Consider the following 14,070-nt stretch of genomic DNA (forward strand, 5'->3'; position numbering starts at 1 on the left):
TTAATAAAAAGTGAAAATGGTCGTCAGTAACGAAACCACAAGTACGGCGAGTCGGAATTTTGTTTTAATAATATAAGAACTGACCAGCATAAGACGGGAGGATGACAATGTACAACACTTGAAGTCCGTTGATCACTGCATTATTCACTGGTCTGTGACAGTTTGTAGGAAATTATTAACTTTGATATTGGTAATCACAGAATATGACGATCTATATAACATGAAAAGCATTTAAAAAACAATATTTCTAATATTATGAGACCTAATGATTAATAGGGTTGAATATATGATAAATGTCGACGGTGTGTGGTTGGATTTAAGGCAAAACAGCAAAAGCATAAACACATACATGAAAAGAAATATAACACTCGGACAAAAAAAGTAGTATCAATACGTTCAAATAGAAGTAGACATGAATAACGTCAGGAATTTAAAGAATATGAGATTTTCCCCTTTCTTGTCAATATTGTGTAAATATTATTTCAAGTAGTTTTAATAGCAATATTACTATCACAAATGTCACTTCTTTCCTTCCTGAAAAGGTAAGATTATAGAGAGTATAATAATCTGACCGTAAATTATCGAATGATTTTATATTTACTAATAATTTAAGGACATTTATTTTGCATAAACAAGTAAAGAATGTTTAAATAAAATGATACAAGTAAGCCAAAGCGCTAACAATAAAAAAAGAAACAAAGCACAAAAAACATTAATTCAACGTTGATATGGATATATAAACAATCGAATTTGGAATTCTTTTTTGAAAATGAATCAAGTGATACAGCACAGAATTCTACCCAAAACTTGCATACCATCATATGAGGTTGCAACAAGACCAAATTTTCAACCTCGGATAACCTCTAAACTTCAGAAAAATGTTTTAGAGATAGACTACATACAATGCTAGAACTATAAATAGAACAACAGATATAAATATATTTAAAACAAACTCCAATATCATAAATAAAATTAAAAAATGGCAGATCATATTTCTACAAAAGTAATCCTAACTTCATTTAAAAATAATGTTCATTTGATCAAAATTTACAGTAGAAATTAGTTTAAACATTTATGGACCACTATTGTTCGTCTCAGTCTATACCTACATGATTTAGTCCTAGATCAGAAGATGTAACATTGTTGTAGTAGATGACGAAAAACAAGGTCTAAATGTTTAACTAAGTACTTTGGGCAAGGATTGAATATGTTAGTATAATTATGTTAAAATATCGAGAAACTTGATATGTAAACATAGAGAGCTAATATTCAATAAATACTGCATGTTTGTATTCGTCCCGATATATGAAAGCAAGCAGATGTTAGTATTGTGTGTCCAATTATAGGCCAATTTCTCTAAAGTCTAAAGTAGGGAAAGTCTTTGTATGAGTTTTGTCAAAACATTTGGACAATTATGTCATAGAAAAAAACTCGGTTTTTTATCAGTACCAGTCAGGTTTTATGACTGGCCGTTTAACTTTTTCTCTCTCAATTAATAGAGATAAAAGTTGTATCACAATATTTGTGTAGCATTAGGAGAAACAATTTACATTTGTGTGGCATCTTACAATTTGAATGAATGAATTTGACAGTTTGCTGGTAATTGTCAAAAAATACTTATTGCATAAATTAATCTGGATGGAACATCTCTACAAAACAACTAAAAGGTCCCGATAAACAATTCTTCCCCACAGTTTTAGTATGTGAAACTGGTGTTGCTTAGAGTTCTATTCTACGACGGTATATTTTCTTGTTAAATGTAAACATAATCTCATCCTCGATTCTCTAGGGTAACGCTCACTTACGCTCTCTGCACCGTTTTGAAATTAATTGAATTTTGAAACTGTGATTATAAGAGACACGCAAAATGAACAAAGGTGCAATATTAATGTTACACTCATTTATCTTTCTATGTTTTAACAGGGACGTATAATACTGCCCCTGGTTTTAACCATTGAAAACTTGCAATATTGATCAGTATTATTTTAGAAATCGACATATTTTTGGGATTCCATATTACCGTCCTTCATTAACATTAACATCCTATAGTCGTTAAAACGAAAAAAGAAGGGCTTTTAAAAATTCTTAAATATCTTTTGGAGAGAAATATTCACTACATGGGCAGAGTTAACTGGTGAAGAACTCCCCACAACCACAGACACTGTTGCTTCTCAGCCGATCTGGTATAATAACTTCATTAAAATTGATAATAAGATTTTTATTTATAAACATTGGTGTGAAAAAGAGATTTTTTATTGGGGATCTTGTTGAAAACAGTAGTTTTTTAACACATGAATACTTTTGTGAGAAATTCAGTTTGGCGGTTAATTTCATTGATTTTTTGGAATTTTAAATGCAATACCAAGATCATGGAAACTACTTTTATTTCAAAGAAATGAACCAATTGAGGCAAAACAATGTAAATTTATTCAGTATTTGAAGAAACATGAAAAAGTTACAAACTATTTTTATAAATTTATGCTGAAATCAGTCACAGAAATACCAAAGAAAAGTCAAGATGCATAGCAGGAAATTTTACATGTAAACATTCCCAAAGTATCCTGGTGTAAGTTTTATTCAATTTCGAGATATATTACAGATGACACTAAACTTCAGAATTTTCAGTTCAAACTCTTTCATAGAATTCTATATCCTAATACCAAATTAATGCAATGTAAATTGAGTGAAACAGAAAGATGCACATTCTGTGGTGAGGGAAGAGAAACATTAATACATTTACTATGGGAATGTTGTCATGTACAATCTCTTTGGTCATCCTTTATGTATCTCTTGAGGTCACAATATGAAATAGACTTATCAAGAGACCCAGTAATCATGTTGTTTGGAATTTTTGAAACTGAAAATGAATATGAAATAAATTTCTTGATTTTAATATTAAAATATTACATATATTTGTGCAAATTAGAGAGGAAAACCCTTACAATTACTGAATGGAAAACTTCCATGTTTTTTTATACAAAAAAAAGTAGAAGAGTGTGGACTTGTTACATATTCCAATAAAAAAAAGATTATGGTAAATCAAAAATGGAATTTCATTGACAGAATGCTAAATATGGATACATGATTGGAGTTGCAAGCATGATTGGAGTTGTAAGCATTTTGTTTTTCGATACAATTTTCAGAGTTAAATCACTCATGAAATATGTCAAAATTAATGTAGCAATGTAGCAGTATGAATTTTTATATTTGTATTTGCTGTAATTATTTTTTATAGATGCAAGTTCTGTTCAAAGATATAGATAACATACGTACAGTGGCCTTTTATTATTCTTACTGATATTACATATTTTCATATGTTTTGAATGTGACAACAAAAATTTGAATAAAAAAAAACAAAAAAAACAAAACATTACCATCCTTTTTAACATTCGTCGCCCTAAAACTGGAACACTTTAGACAGGTAAGGTACAACTGGTCATCAACTACCCAATACAGTTGAAATGTTTAAGTTAGATTGAGACCTATACTTACTTTTATTTGGAGATTTTTGACAAACATGTGTTCGTTTTCAGTGTAGCCACTTAGTTGCGAACTGTTAGGCGCAATACTAACTGACTGTCCTGTATACAGCTGTTGACATTTGAGAATGCTGAGGAAAGGGAAATTAATGATTATAAAATTAGAGTCGTCGTGATTGTTAGGGTACGTTGTAGACGGACCCGTCATTGTTGTCTTAAATGAAGTGTGCGATTAACTGAGATTTAAGTAGTTCTCCAGAACAAACAAAAAACATTACATCTTACTCGAGTGACAATAAAGGTGCCTTGTCTCCATTCTACAATAGTAAATAAATATTAAAAAGTGTTTTCAGTTATTTTGACTTCTTTCGCACCTTGACGTTGAAAGTGATCTAGATCTTTCCATATTTTCCCTTTTAATTAGATCAACGTGTTTCTTCAATTTTAGACATCTACGTCGGTAATAGCCTGACGTCGTGCTTTTCTTTCGTGTGTGAGTTCAAAGGTAGAATTGTTATGGTTGTTTGTCCTAGTTTCTTTTGTCTGGATGTCTTTAAATAGCGTGCTGACTTAATTAAAAGTTAAAGTTAGATAGATGGACTATAACAGTCTTGCCGGCGCTTTAAGTGTATATATCTAGCTGAGTAATTTTTGCGGTTTTATCAGGAAATGTTCATTTATAAAACTTGAAGTCCCTATAATGGGATGTAATATCCGTGTGCGGGTTTACCTGATGATAGAGGATGAGCAATGTCAATAGAAAATTCCTATCTCTTGAGTTAGTACCAATCATACATACATGTAGTCAGAATTACTTATAACGGATATTGATAACGAATTCCTTTGTTTTTCTCAGTCAATGTGTTTCATTGCTTTACTCATCACGAGGCATATTGTATGTGACAGACAAGGAATACAGTTTCATACTGTGTCCACGAGTAAATTGACCAGATGAGTCAAGGTGCATGTTCGCTAATATTTAGTAAATTTTCCGTCTAGAAATTTTTGCTTTAGTAGTGTATTTTTATCTTGAAGAGATGATCAGTACTTGGGGCCAATAAATAGCATATTTTTATTACGCTTATTGTAATATATCGAGTTTTTGACAACATAAGTTCAAATGAAATAACGGTATAGTATGTAAATTTTCAATTGAAAATAAATTGTTTTTTCTGGATTTATAAATCATGTATATATAATTATAGGGGTTAGTTCCTGGTATACGTGTCTATATTTGCTTGTGGTTTTAGAGAGAAAAAACGCGAAAATTGTAACCGGTGATTCGTGCTATAGTGGGGGAAAATAGACGCAATCAGTATGTGGTTTATGACAGGCTAAATGTTAAGTACGCGGGTTTTGTAGATTACAGTGTTTCTAATACATGTAGGTAACTTGATAAAACCCAGCTAAACCAGGAAATAACATATTATGGATTCATTACTGTAGACATACATATTGTATAATATAACATAATGACTCACATATAGCGAAACGTGCATTCTCACTATAAAAAAAAAAAAAAAAAAAAAATTAACCTTAATCTTGATCAACCTATGCATGCAAAGGCGAAAACTCCCAACTCCGGAATTACTTTTAACATTTTAACGCGAAGAACGTTCTCGAGTATCGTTATCAGATATATATTTTAAGGCTATATTTATCCAAACTTTATTGAAATGATAAAACAGTTTAGAGGAAATCATGAACTGTTCGAGATAGTTAAATGAAATGGTACAATCTTTCAGAGAAAATGAGAAATTTAATTGAAATGGTTAAAACATATCAGAGTAAATGAAAAAATATTCGAGCTAGTATTTATTCAAACGTTAAATGAAATGGTTAAAATATTTCAGAGGAAATGAGAATTTTGAGAATATTTAAATTAAGAGTGTGTTGATAGCGGGACATTCTGATATAATAGTGTTAGGACACCATGTAACGCCAGAAAAATATATAATTAACATAAAATAATGTCATTATAAAACCCCATCCCACAGTGATTAACATAAAATAATGTCATTATAAAACCCCATCCCACAGTAATTAACAAAAAATAATGTCATTATAAAACCCCATCCCACAGTAATTAACATAAAATAATGTCATTATAAAACCCCATCCTACAGTGATCAATGCACATCATATAAATGACATAAGCACATACCATATGGTAACAAATGCACGTCATATAATTATAAATCACATCACATAATGGCAAAAATACATAATGTAATGACAACAGCGAATCAAATACCGAACGGTATAATATACGATTACTATGGCGTTAGATATGAGATATGATGTGTGGTTGTTAAAACAGTCCTAATAGACCAGGTACATTGTATAGCAAGCCAAACCACTCGTTATCTGTACACTGAATACAAAACCAGTTATCTTTACAGAGATAAAAACCTTTAACTATCTGAACAGATCGATCTACAAACTCTTTCCCTGGAAACTGATATATGATCAGTTTTACTTTTAGTTTTTGTCAGAATGAGTGATGTGAAGGTTTCCTTTTAGTTTCGTACGCTGCGTTCGACTCAATGACACAATATGTACATAATTATGTAGGGGTTTTGTGTTAAATCCAACAATAAATCCAGATGAACTTCCAACGCCTTTATAGTTTCTACTGAAAGTAGTCCAAGTACCTTTTGGGATTTTTCGCATGTTAGTGCTTTCAGAAAGCTTGACTGATCTTCTTATTGATTCCGAGAAAATGGTCGGGGTCTAGTTTTACTATTATTTCAAAATGTTGTTTTCTAAATGGAGAGAAACAATTAACTGAGTTGCTAGCTCGCACTGAAGGCAGCGAACTCCAAGAGGACAGAAAATGAGAGACGAAGACAAATAAATCGGTGGCCAAACATGGAAACTATAGCTTTCTATTAACTATACACATTAAGGTTCGGGCAAACCGATAATTGATTTAAAAACTATATCAGGATACTAATAGTCAAATGAATGTCATGAACTATGTTAAAGGTTTTAGTGCCGTTTATTTTCAGTGTTTAAAAAATATTATTATCCTGATATTCGTCTTGTTATCAAAAATAAAATACTAAATAGAACAACATCTATGTCAGCCTCAAAAATAAGGAAAAGGTGACACAACGACCAAGAAAAACTTCCAAACATCGAAATAGTGTGCTTTTGGAGGACACATAAATCATGTCTGCGGGAGGAAAATGCTTTAAATGTTGAAAAGATTTTTTCCAGACTTTCCAACGATATGAAGTAATTTTGTACAACGACATGAAATGTGAATAAGCGAGGTGGGCCGATTACACTTCCAGAATGATTCTATCATTCGGGTGGCATGTTTATTCGGATTGTTGATCTAGACCCTTTCAATTTCATTTTACTCTCTACGCATCGGATCACGATATAGTTGCAAACAGGCCCCTATCCGGGTCGTAAACAATATAGGTATAAACGAAATTGACACTTGTGACGAGTTGTTCTAGAATATGGCATGCAAAGCATTGTGAAATACATGTAAGATTTTAAGTATGGCAAAAAAATCGTACACATTTGTATTGCATAATAGGCAGATATATTTGAAGGATGGGTAAATTTACGATCAGCTGACGGCCTTCATAAAACATTGTGCATGTAGTACACACGTAGAAACCGTGTCATCTCCAATGGACGAGGTGAAAGTCCAACTCATATCATAGTATACCCAGTAACTGGTATGGATTGGAAAAATGAACCAGCACATGTCTACACCATCACATTGGTACTAGACACTGGTAAAAGAGGTTACTAATGGCCTTCTGAATCAAATTGTTGGGGAAAGGTGCCATAGGCCCTTCACATCATGAAGACAAGAATCGTGCACGTGAAGGCAACTTCATGTAGTTCTAGGGCGTTTTGGGACTGATAAACGTGCTCAGGGCCTTGCTGGAAGATTTTTTTACTGAAGATTTTCTTGAATGTAAAACCAAATTTTTCAGAAATTATTCTTCATTGCTTCAAGGAAAATTGTTTTTATTTTAAAATAAACTGGTTCTAATGTTTTAATTCTTCCTGTAAAACTGATTATGCAGCTTCAACGGAATTATGCATTAATAATTTCCCATCAATAAAGATTATATTTGACTGTGTATTATATACCCCGATACCTCATGTTGTGCATTGTAATCACTAGGAGATACCTTTCTCTTATTCTAGTATCTCGGGAAAACAATAAACTTGTCAAACTTGGGTAAAACAGTTGAAGTAAACTACTGGTAAACATCGAAGTTGGCAGTTCGGAACAAATAACACATTTCAAATAGCCAGAAAAAAAATCAACAAACAATTATTCAATTATTTAATAAAATTTTAATGTTTTTTTTTAATGTTTTCATTCTTTTCTGGTTTTTTTTTTTTTTTTACCTTTTTCAGTTTTTAAAACCATGAAAAATAAATCATAATAAAAAAATTAGCTGTTTTCTCACCAGTTAAGCTATAAAACAATAAAGTGATCTCAAGTGATATATACACTACCCTCAAGGCACCACCCTGTCTCACTCATAGCTTACTCTCAAGGCACCACCCTCTCTCACTCATAAGCTTACTCTCGAGGCACCACCCTGTCTCACTCTTAGCTTACTCTCGAGGCACCACCCTGTCTCACTCTTAGCTTACTCTCGAGGCACCACCCTGTCTCACTCATAGCTTACTTTTTTTTACTGTCCATGACATCATCACTAATTCCCTAGTTAGTTCATTGTTATCACAAGAAGACACATCATTTGAAGTGTTTACATGTTTGTATGCTTCCTCTCAATCCTCAACACGTTGATCACCATGTGATCAGTGTTCTTTGACAGGATTGCTGACATCATTACGGCGACACCTCCAAGATCACTGAATTTAAACACTCTTGGTTGAGGTTATCAAATAGTTACATATGTTGGAAAATGTTGTCTTACATTCCTTAACACAATAACATATTGTTTAACAATCAGGAAAACGCTTCAGGAAAATACTACACAAGCACAAACTTAATCAGACACAATATGACTCGTTTTGTGCTACACCAATCTGTTTATAAAGTTTACCTCTCTTCATCACATGTGAATTGTTACCTATTACATCACTTGTAAAAATGGTAATGTTAATTATATGTAATTTAACATGATTATAATAATTAAATGTACTTATGTTAACTAATTTGTAATAACTAATTTGTTATTTGTTTGTACAGAAGTTTATGTTTTCCTTATATATGATAAAATTAATTGTAAAGTTAAATTGAATCTCCTATTGTTTTTCAAAAGTAACATAATATGATCAATAAAGTGAATCCCTCTACAGCTGATATGGTTAATGGTCAGTATAAGAAACACCCCTCAGTTACAATGTGTATGTCCTATATATGCTATAAGTGTGTATGAAGTTACAAGGCAGGGTCTCTCCTTCCGGTGTCAAATACAGAACAGGTACCAAGTAATGACATACATGTCCTAGTAAATCACTGTACTTTGTGTATCCATGTCCTAGTGAAAAACTGTACTTTGTGTATCCATGTCCTAATAAATCACAGTTCTTTGTGTATCCATGTCCTAGTAAATCACTGTTCTTTGTGTATCCATGTCCTAATAAATCACAGTACTTTGTGTATCCATGTCCTAGTAAATCACTGTTCTTTGTGTATCCATGTCCTAGTGAAAAACTGTACTTTGTGTATCCATGTCCTAATAAATCACTGTACTTTGTGTATCCATGTCCAAATGAATCACTGTACTTTGTGTATCCATGTCCTAATAAATCACTGTTCTTTGTGTATCCATGTCCTAATAAAACACTGTACTTTGTGTATCCATGTCCTAGTAAATCACTGTTCTTTGTGTCCTAGTGAAAAACTGTACTTTGTGTATCCATGTCCTGATGAATCAGTTCTTTGTGTATCCAAGTGCACAGACACAATAAATTTATAGTTGGTTGTCTGTTATGAAGTAATTTGTGATCTTCTCTCATGATCAGTGCTCTGATTACCATAAAGATTAAATGTTGTCACTTTTCAGTCGAAGATGAATCATGTTCCTTTTGGTCTGATTAATGATACTTTATTGCAGTGATTTGACTAATCATGTAGTTATTCTTGTTTTAAACTATGGTGGCATGGTCTAAAATACAGTTGCCACAGAACATTTTGCAATGTAGAACAAATATAAAACAATCAGAACTACAGACAAATTGTCATGACTGGCAATATTTTCCTGGACGCTGAATCCCTCCGGCCGTCTTTCAGCTTGGCTGTGCTGGAGGCTACCTAGCTCTGCTGGGTTACAGAGGTGGGTTGTCATGCTGCAGGTAGCCCGACCTCTCTTTGTCCTTGAACTGTGCAATGACCTTGAGAAGGATTACATGTTATGTCCAGGGCTGGACATAATATCATAGCTACGTAGAAGACTCATCCTGAAAAGACAAAGAGTAATGCACTGAATATTTTTACTGCTTTACAGCTATAGAAATGTCATTCAATTTGACTTTTAAATATTTTTACATTATAGCCCTGTAGTTATTATTGCACTGCTTCCATTGAACACCAATTATAGTACTAAAATATATCTCAACTTTATCAAATGAGAAACCACTTAATAATTACCATATCATCATCACTGTCGGAATCTTCCTGTGGATGTTCAAACACTGCTCCAGCCTGCATCAGCCTCTGGACAACAGCATTGTGTGTTCGACCTTGGGCAAGCATCAGAGGTGTCTGACCTCCATACGTCCTTGCATTAACCTTGACCTTATAGTTTTGGAGGAGAAACTCCAAGAGATGTCTGTTGTTAGTTTCTGCTGCATAATGTAATACTGTCCTCCCACTTTTACCGTCCTGTAACAAAAGAGAACAATGTTTAGAATGCACTTAGGCCTAATTGAAGAAGTGTAAAACTTTATACATATAACAAAAAAAATGAAATTGTAACCAATGTGGGACATCTTTTTCCAGGTGTAGGCTACAGCGAAACTGAACTGGGTCCATTGTAGGCAATTGATATGATTTTAAATGATTAACATCAGGTAATATCTTATCAAACAGTATCATCTATAAAAAGTGTTGTTTTTTTTCAAGTTGGACAAAAGATTTACTTTGACTGAGCTTAATCAACTTCCAACCTAAATACTCTCGACAACTACTTTTTTCCTTTCTGATACTAAAACACGCCCTAATGAGGCTACCAGTGTACCTACCATTGTATTGATGTTGGATCCTTTGCACAGTAGCAAATGTAGCGCTTCTAAAAATGTACCCTCTGCAGCTACATGTAGACACGTCTGGCCATTATAATTTCTAAGCTCCAAATTTTGTGGAATTTTTTGGTATGGGATCTTGTATGAATTTTGCAGCGTTTCCTCATAGGACACTGGATCTAAGAGCAATCTGACGATCTCTTTGTCACCATTTCTTGACGCTATGTGCAGAGGGGTGTCGCCCCTGTGATCACGAAGCGTTATATCAGCTCCTGCCACAATCAGACGTCTCACAATGTCCGCCATTCCTGTCATCACTGCCAGGTGGAGGGGTGTCTGCATCAAATTGTTTTGCTTATTCAGGAGATAGAATTGAGGGACAAGATTGATGAAGTACAGACACAGTACTGGTATTTTCTGGATAATGGCCAAATGAAGTTGCCTGTAAAATGTAAAGCAAATATCTACATAAATAGTCAATTTTGTAGTAAAAAATAACATACCAACAACAACAACAGTTCAACAAATCATCTAATTTTATAGTGAATTAGTTCTTATGTTGAATTATTGCTAATAAAACTTATACCATATTACTCTAGATATATATTTTTTTTTCAACTGTATAGTTATTTTCAAATGTTAAATTGGCCTTAGCAGAGAGGCCTTAGCAACGAATAAGGCGAGGTCCTTATAGTATTTAAAAACACGAACAAGTTTTCCCTCATAACAAATAAGAAGATAAATGTATCACATTTTTACATAAAACAAAAATGACTTTGAGATACTCCTGTCAACGTATATCTAAATACTTGAAATTAATATTCACACTTGGTTTTAAGCTTACCATACTTCGAGCTGTTGTAACTTGCGTTGAAAAGACCATGTGACTATTTCAACCAATGAAACGCTCGTATTTGGCCGACGAGAAAAACTATACATACTTGAATGACGCGCAACCTTTCTCGGCGCAATGATCACTTTTGTCAATGTTCAGTTAGAGAAACCTCTGCCCCCCCCNGTCCTTTTCGCAGAAATGAATGCATATAAATACTTACGTGTCCCCTTCTTCGTCCTGGTCGTACACAATTTCCTCTTGAGTGGTGGGACGATACTCCGCAGGTTCAGCACGGGTCTCATTGTTTACCTCACGACACTTCGTCTCGGGCTCCTCATTGTAAGAATCATAAATTTGCATATCCTGGAAATGCTTTCCTAAATCCTGGCTTTTCAAACTATCCCCAATACCGGAGTCAAAGACCTCAGAAACGTGCCCTTGGACTTTTGATGGAAAATGTGCTGCATGGAAATGTGTAGATCTATGTTCGATATGTGGTGCACAATCAGTATCAAGATCATCACTTCCCAAATCCGACTCGAAATTTTGTGTTGCATTGCAAATAGTTCCACCATCTATTTCTATGTCACTGTAATGATTGTGTTTATACATTATGCACTATATAACACAAAAGATTCCACAAGTTACAAAATGGCCGACAACAGCCAGTATACAGCTGTCACTCTCAGAAATGTACTCGGTAGGCCTAGTCTCTCTCGGACCTGCAGGCTAATCCCTGTTAAATAAACTCAAAAGTGCTATTTTACTTGGTTCCGTCGTTGATCCTTACATATGTATCATGAATGTTCTCGAGACTAACTAACAATATATATGAACCTGTGTAACGTGGAAATTCCCAATTAGTAAGGCCTCGTTTTGAATGGGAAATCCCCAATAGGGGTTTTCCCGTTTATTCAGCGCATGGGTTTAATAATCTACAAAATTATTTATTTTAACTTTACGATATGATTATGTATTAATAAGCCACCCAAATACAACCCCGTAGTTATAGCAGAGACGGTACTGTACTTAGATTCCGTGTTTAACTCACTTAGAGACGTTATGGCATTGAAAAATTACTTAACAACATCAATCCCCACAAAGCCACTGGTCCCGATGAAATACATGGCAGAATTCTTAAAGAATCTAAATCTTTTGTAAGCACCAATTCTTTCCCTACTCTTTGAAAAATCACTAACTTCGGGCGCAGTACCTTATGATTGGAACCATGCTGATGTATGTCCTGTATTCAAAAAGGTGATAAACAAAATCCTATAAACTATCATCCCATCTCACTCACCTGCATTTGTTGTAAGCTCCTCGAACATATTTCGTGTAGTAACATTATGAAACATTTGGAAAACAACAAAATTTTATATGGCTTACAACATGGATTTTGGCCAGCTCGATCTTGTGAAACACAGCTAATTTCTGTCATCCAGGATCCTGCCTCCACACAGAACAACAACTTCCAGACTGATGTTATAATTATGGACTTCGCTAAAGCATTTGACAAGGATTCTCACCCCCAACTACTTTATAAACTAAGGTTCTATGTTATACAGAACAACACACTTAACTGGATTTCTTCATTCCTATCCAACAGAACACAGTCCGTAGTATTAAATGGTGAAAAATCATCTACAGTCCCTGTAACTTCAGGTGTCCCCCTAGCTGCACGGTTTGTCTGCAACAGATATCATAACACCAGCTCTGTAACTGAAATGATGGAAACACTACATTGGCCTCCCCTTCACATTCGCAGATTATACTTCAGACTGGTCATGTTTTACAAAATTTTGAATAATGTATTAGCAATTTATCCAACAAACCTTTTAATACCAGCTGACAGTAGAACCAGATCCAGCCACACAGACCACAAAAGATACGTATACATTTTCCTTCTATCCTCGCACCATCAGTCAATGAAATCATCTCCCTCATTCAGCCGTATCATCTGACACAGTGGAAGCATTCAAGTCTGCTATCCCTGTGTCATACCTGTCTTCAACATTCTAAATCTGTACCCTGTAAATAGTTTTATCTATATATGTTAAAAATCTAAAAAATAACCCTTATTCCCTTGTACATTTCCCAGCGCATAGCATGTAATCTTCAGTTTATGTGAAGGATTGCTATTATCCACAAGAAGAAGTTATTCATATAACTTTTCCTCAAAATGAAAAAAATATGGAAGTTGGTTGGTATAGGTACCCATGTCAAGAACAATGTCAATAATGACATTTGCAGTAATCATTTGTAAATATTCTTGATTTTGTCTTTAAAGTCACTTTTGAATGCAATTTTGTGGCGCAAAATTGCATTGAATATTATAATTCATGAAAACGCTTACCTGTATCACGGAATTAGATTAGATGTAATCTAAGTCGGTGCCTGTATACATGCATTCCTGAAGTATCAGTGAATTCCGTGGTGGTAGGTAAATCTTCTACGCCGCTCCCGCTCCCGTCCAAAAACCCCGTACCAGGAATATAGAGATATTTTAATTTCTCATTAACGCTATTGTTTATATTTTTTATAAATCTATGCAATAATTTC

The 14,070-nt window shown here is 33.9% G+C and overlaps 1 protein-coding gene across 3 annotated transcripts; it reads right to left on the reverse strand.

The window, feature by feature from the left end:
* Nucleotides 1-8,929: 8,929 nt before the first annotated feature.
* On the reverse strand, nt 8,930-14,047 carry LOC110461481 (NF-kappa-B inhibitor alpha-like). Of its 3 annotated transcripts, XM_021514943.1 has the most exons (6): nt 13,865-14,047; nt 13,344-13,539; nt 11,732-12,100; nt 10,677-11,118; nt 10,084-10,317; nt 8,930-9,893 (listed from the first exon to the last, which is right to left on the reverse strand). In XM_021514943.1, the coding sequence occupies exons 2-6, from the start codon at nt 13,406-13,408 to the stop codon at nt 9,876-9,878; spliced, it is 1,128 nt and encodes a 375-aa protein (XP_021370618.1). In that variant the 5' UTR covers nt 13,409-13,539; nt 13,865-14,047; the 3' UTR covers nt 8,930-9,875. The 3 variants fall into 3 exon arrangements, with proteins under 3 accessions (XP_021370618.1, XP_021370620.1, XP_021370621.1); XM_021514945.1 differs by lacking the exon at nt 13,865-14,047 and having other exon boundaries at nt 13,344-13,684; XM_021514946.1 differs by lacking the exons at nt 13,344-13,539; nt 13,865-14,047 and adding an exon at nt 12,898-13,073.
* Between the last annotated feature and the right edge of the window lie 23 nt (nt 14,048-14,070).

Source organism: Mizuhopecten yessoensis, unplaced genomic scaffold (genome assembly GCF_002113885.1).
Source record: "Mizuhopecten yessoensis strain PY_sf001 unplaced genomic scaffold, ASM211388v2 scaffold10621, whole genome shotgun sequence".
NCBI classification, from domain to species: domain Eukaryota; kingdom Metazoa; phylum Mollusca; class Bivalvia; order Pectinida; family Pectinidae; genus Mizuhopecten; species Mizuhopecten yessoensis.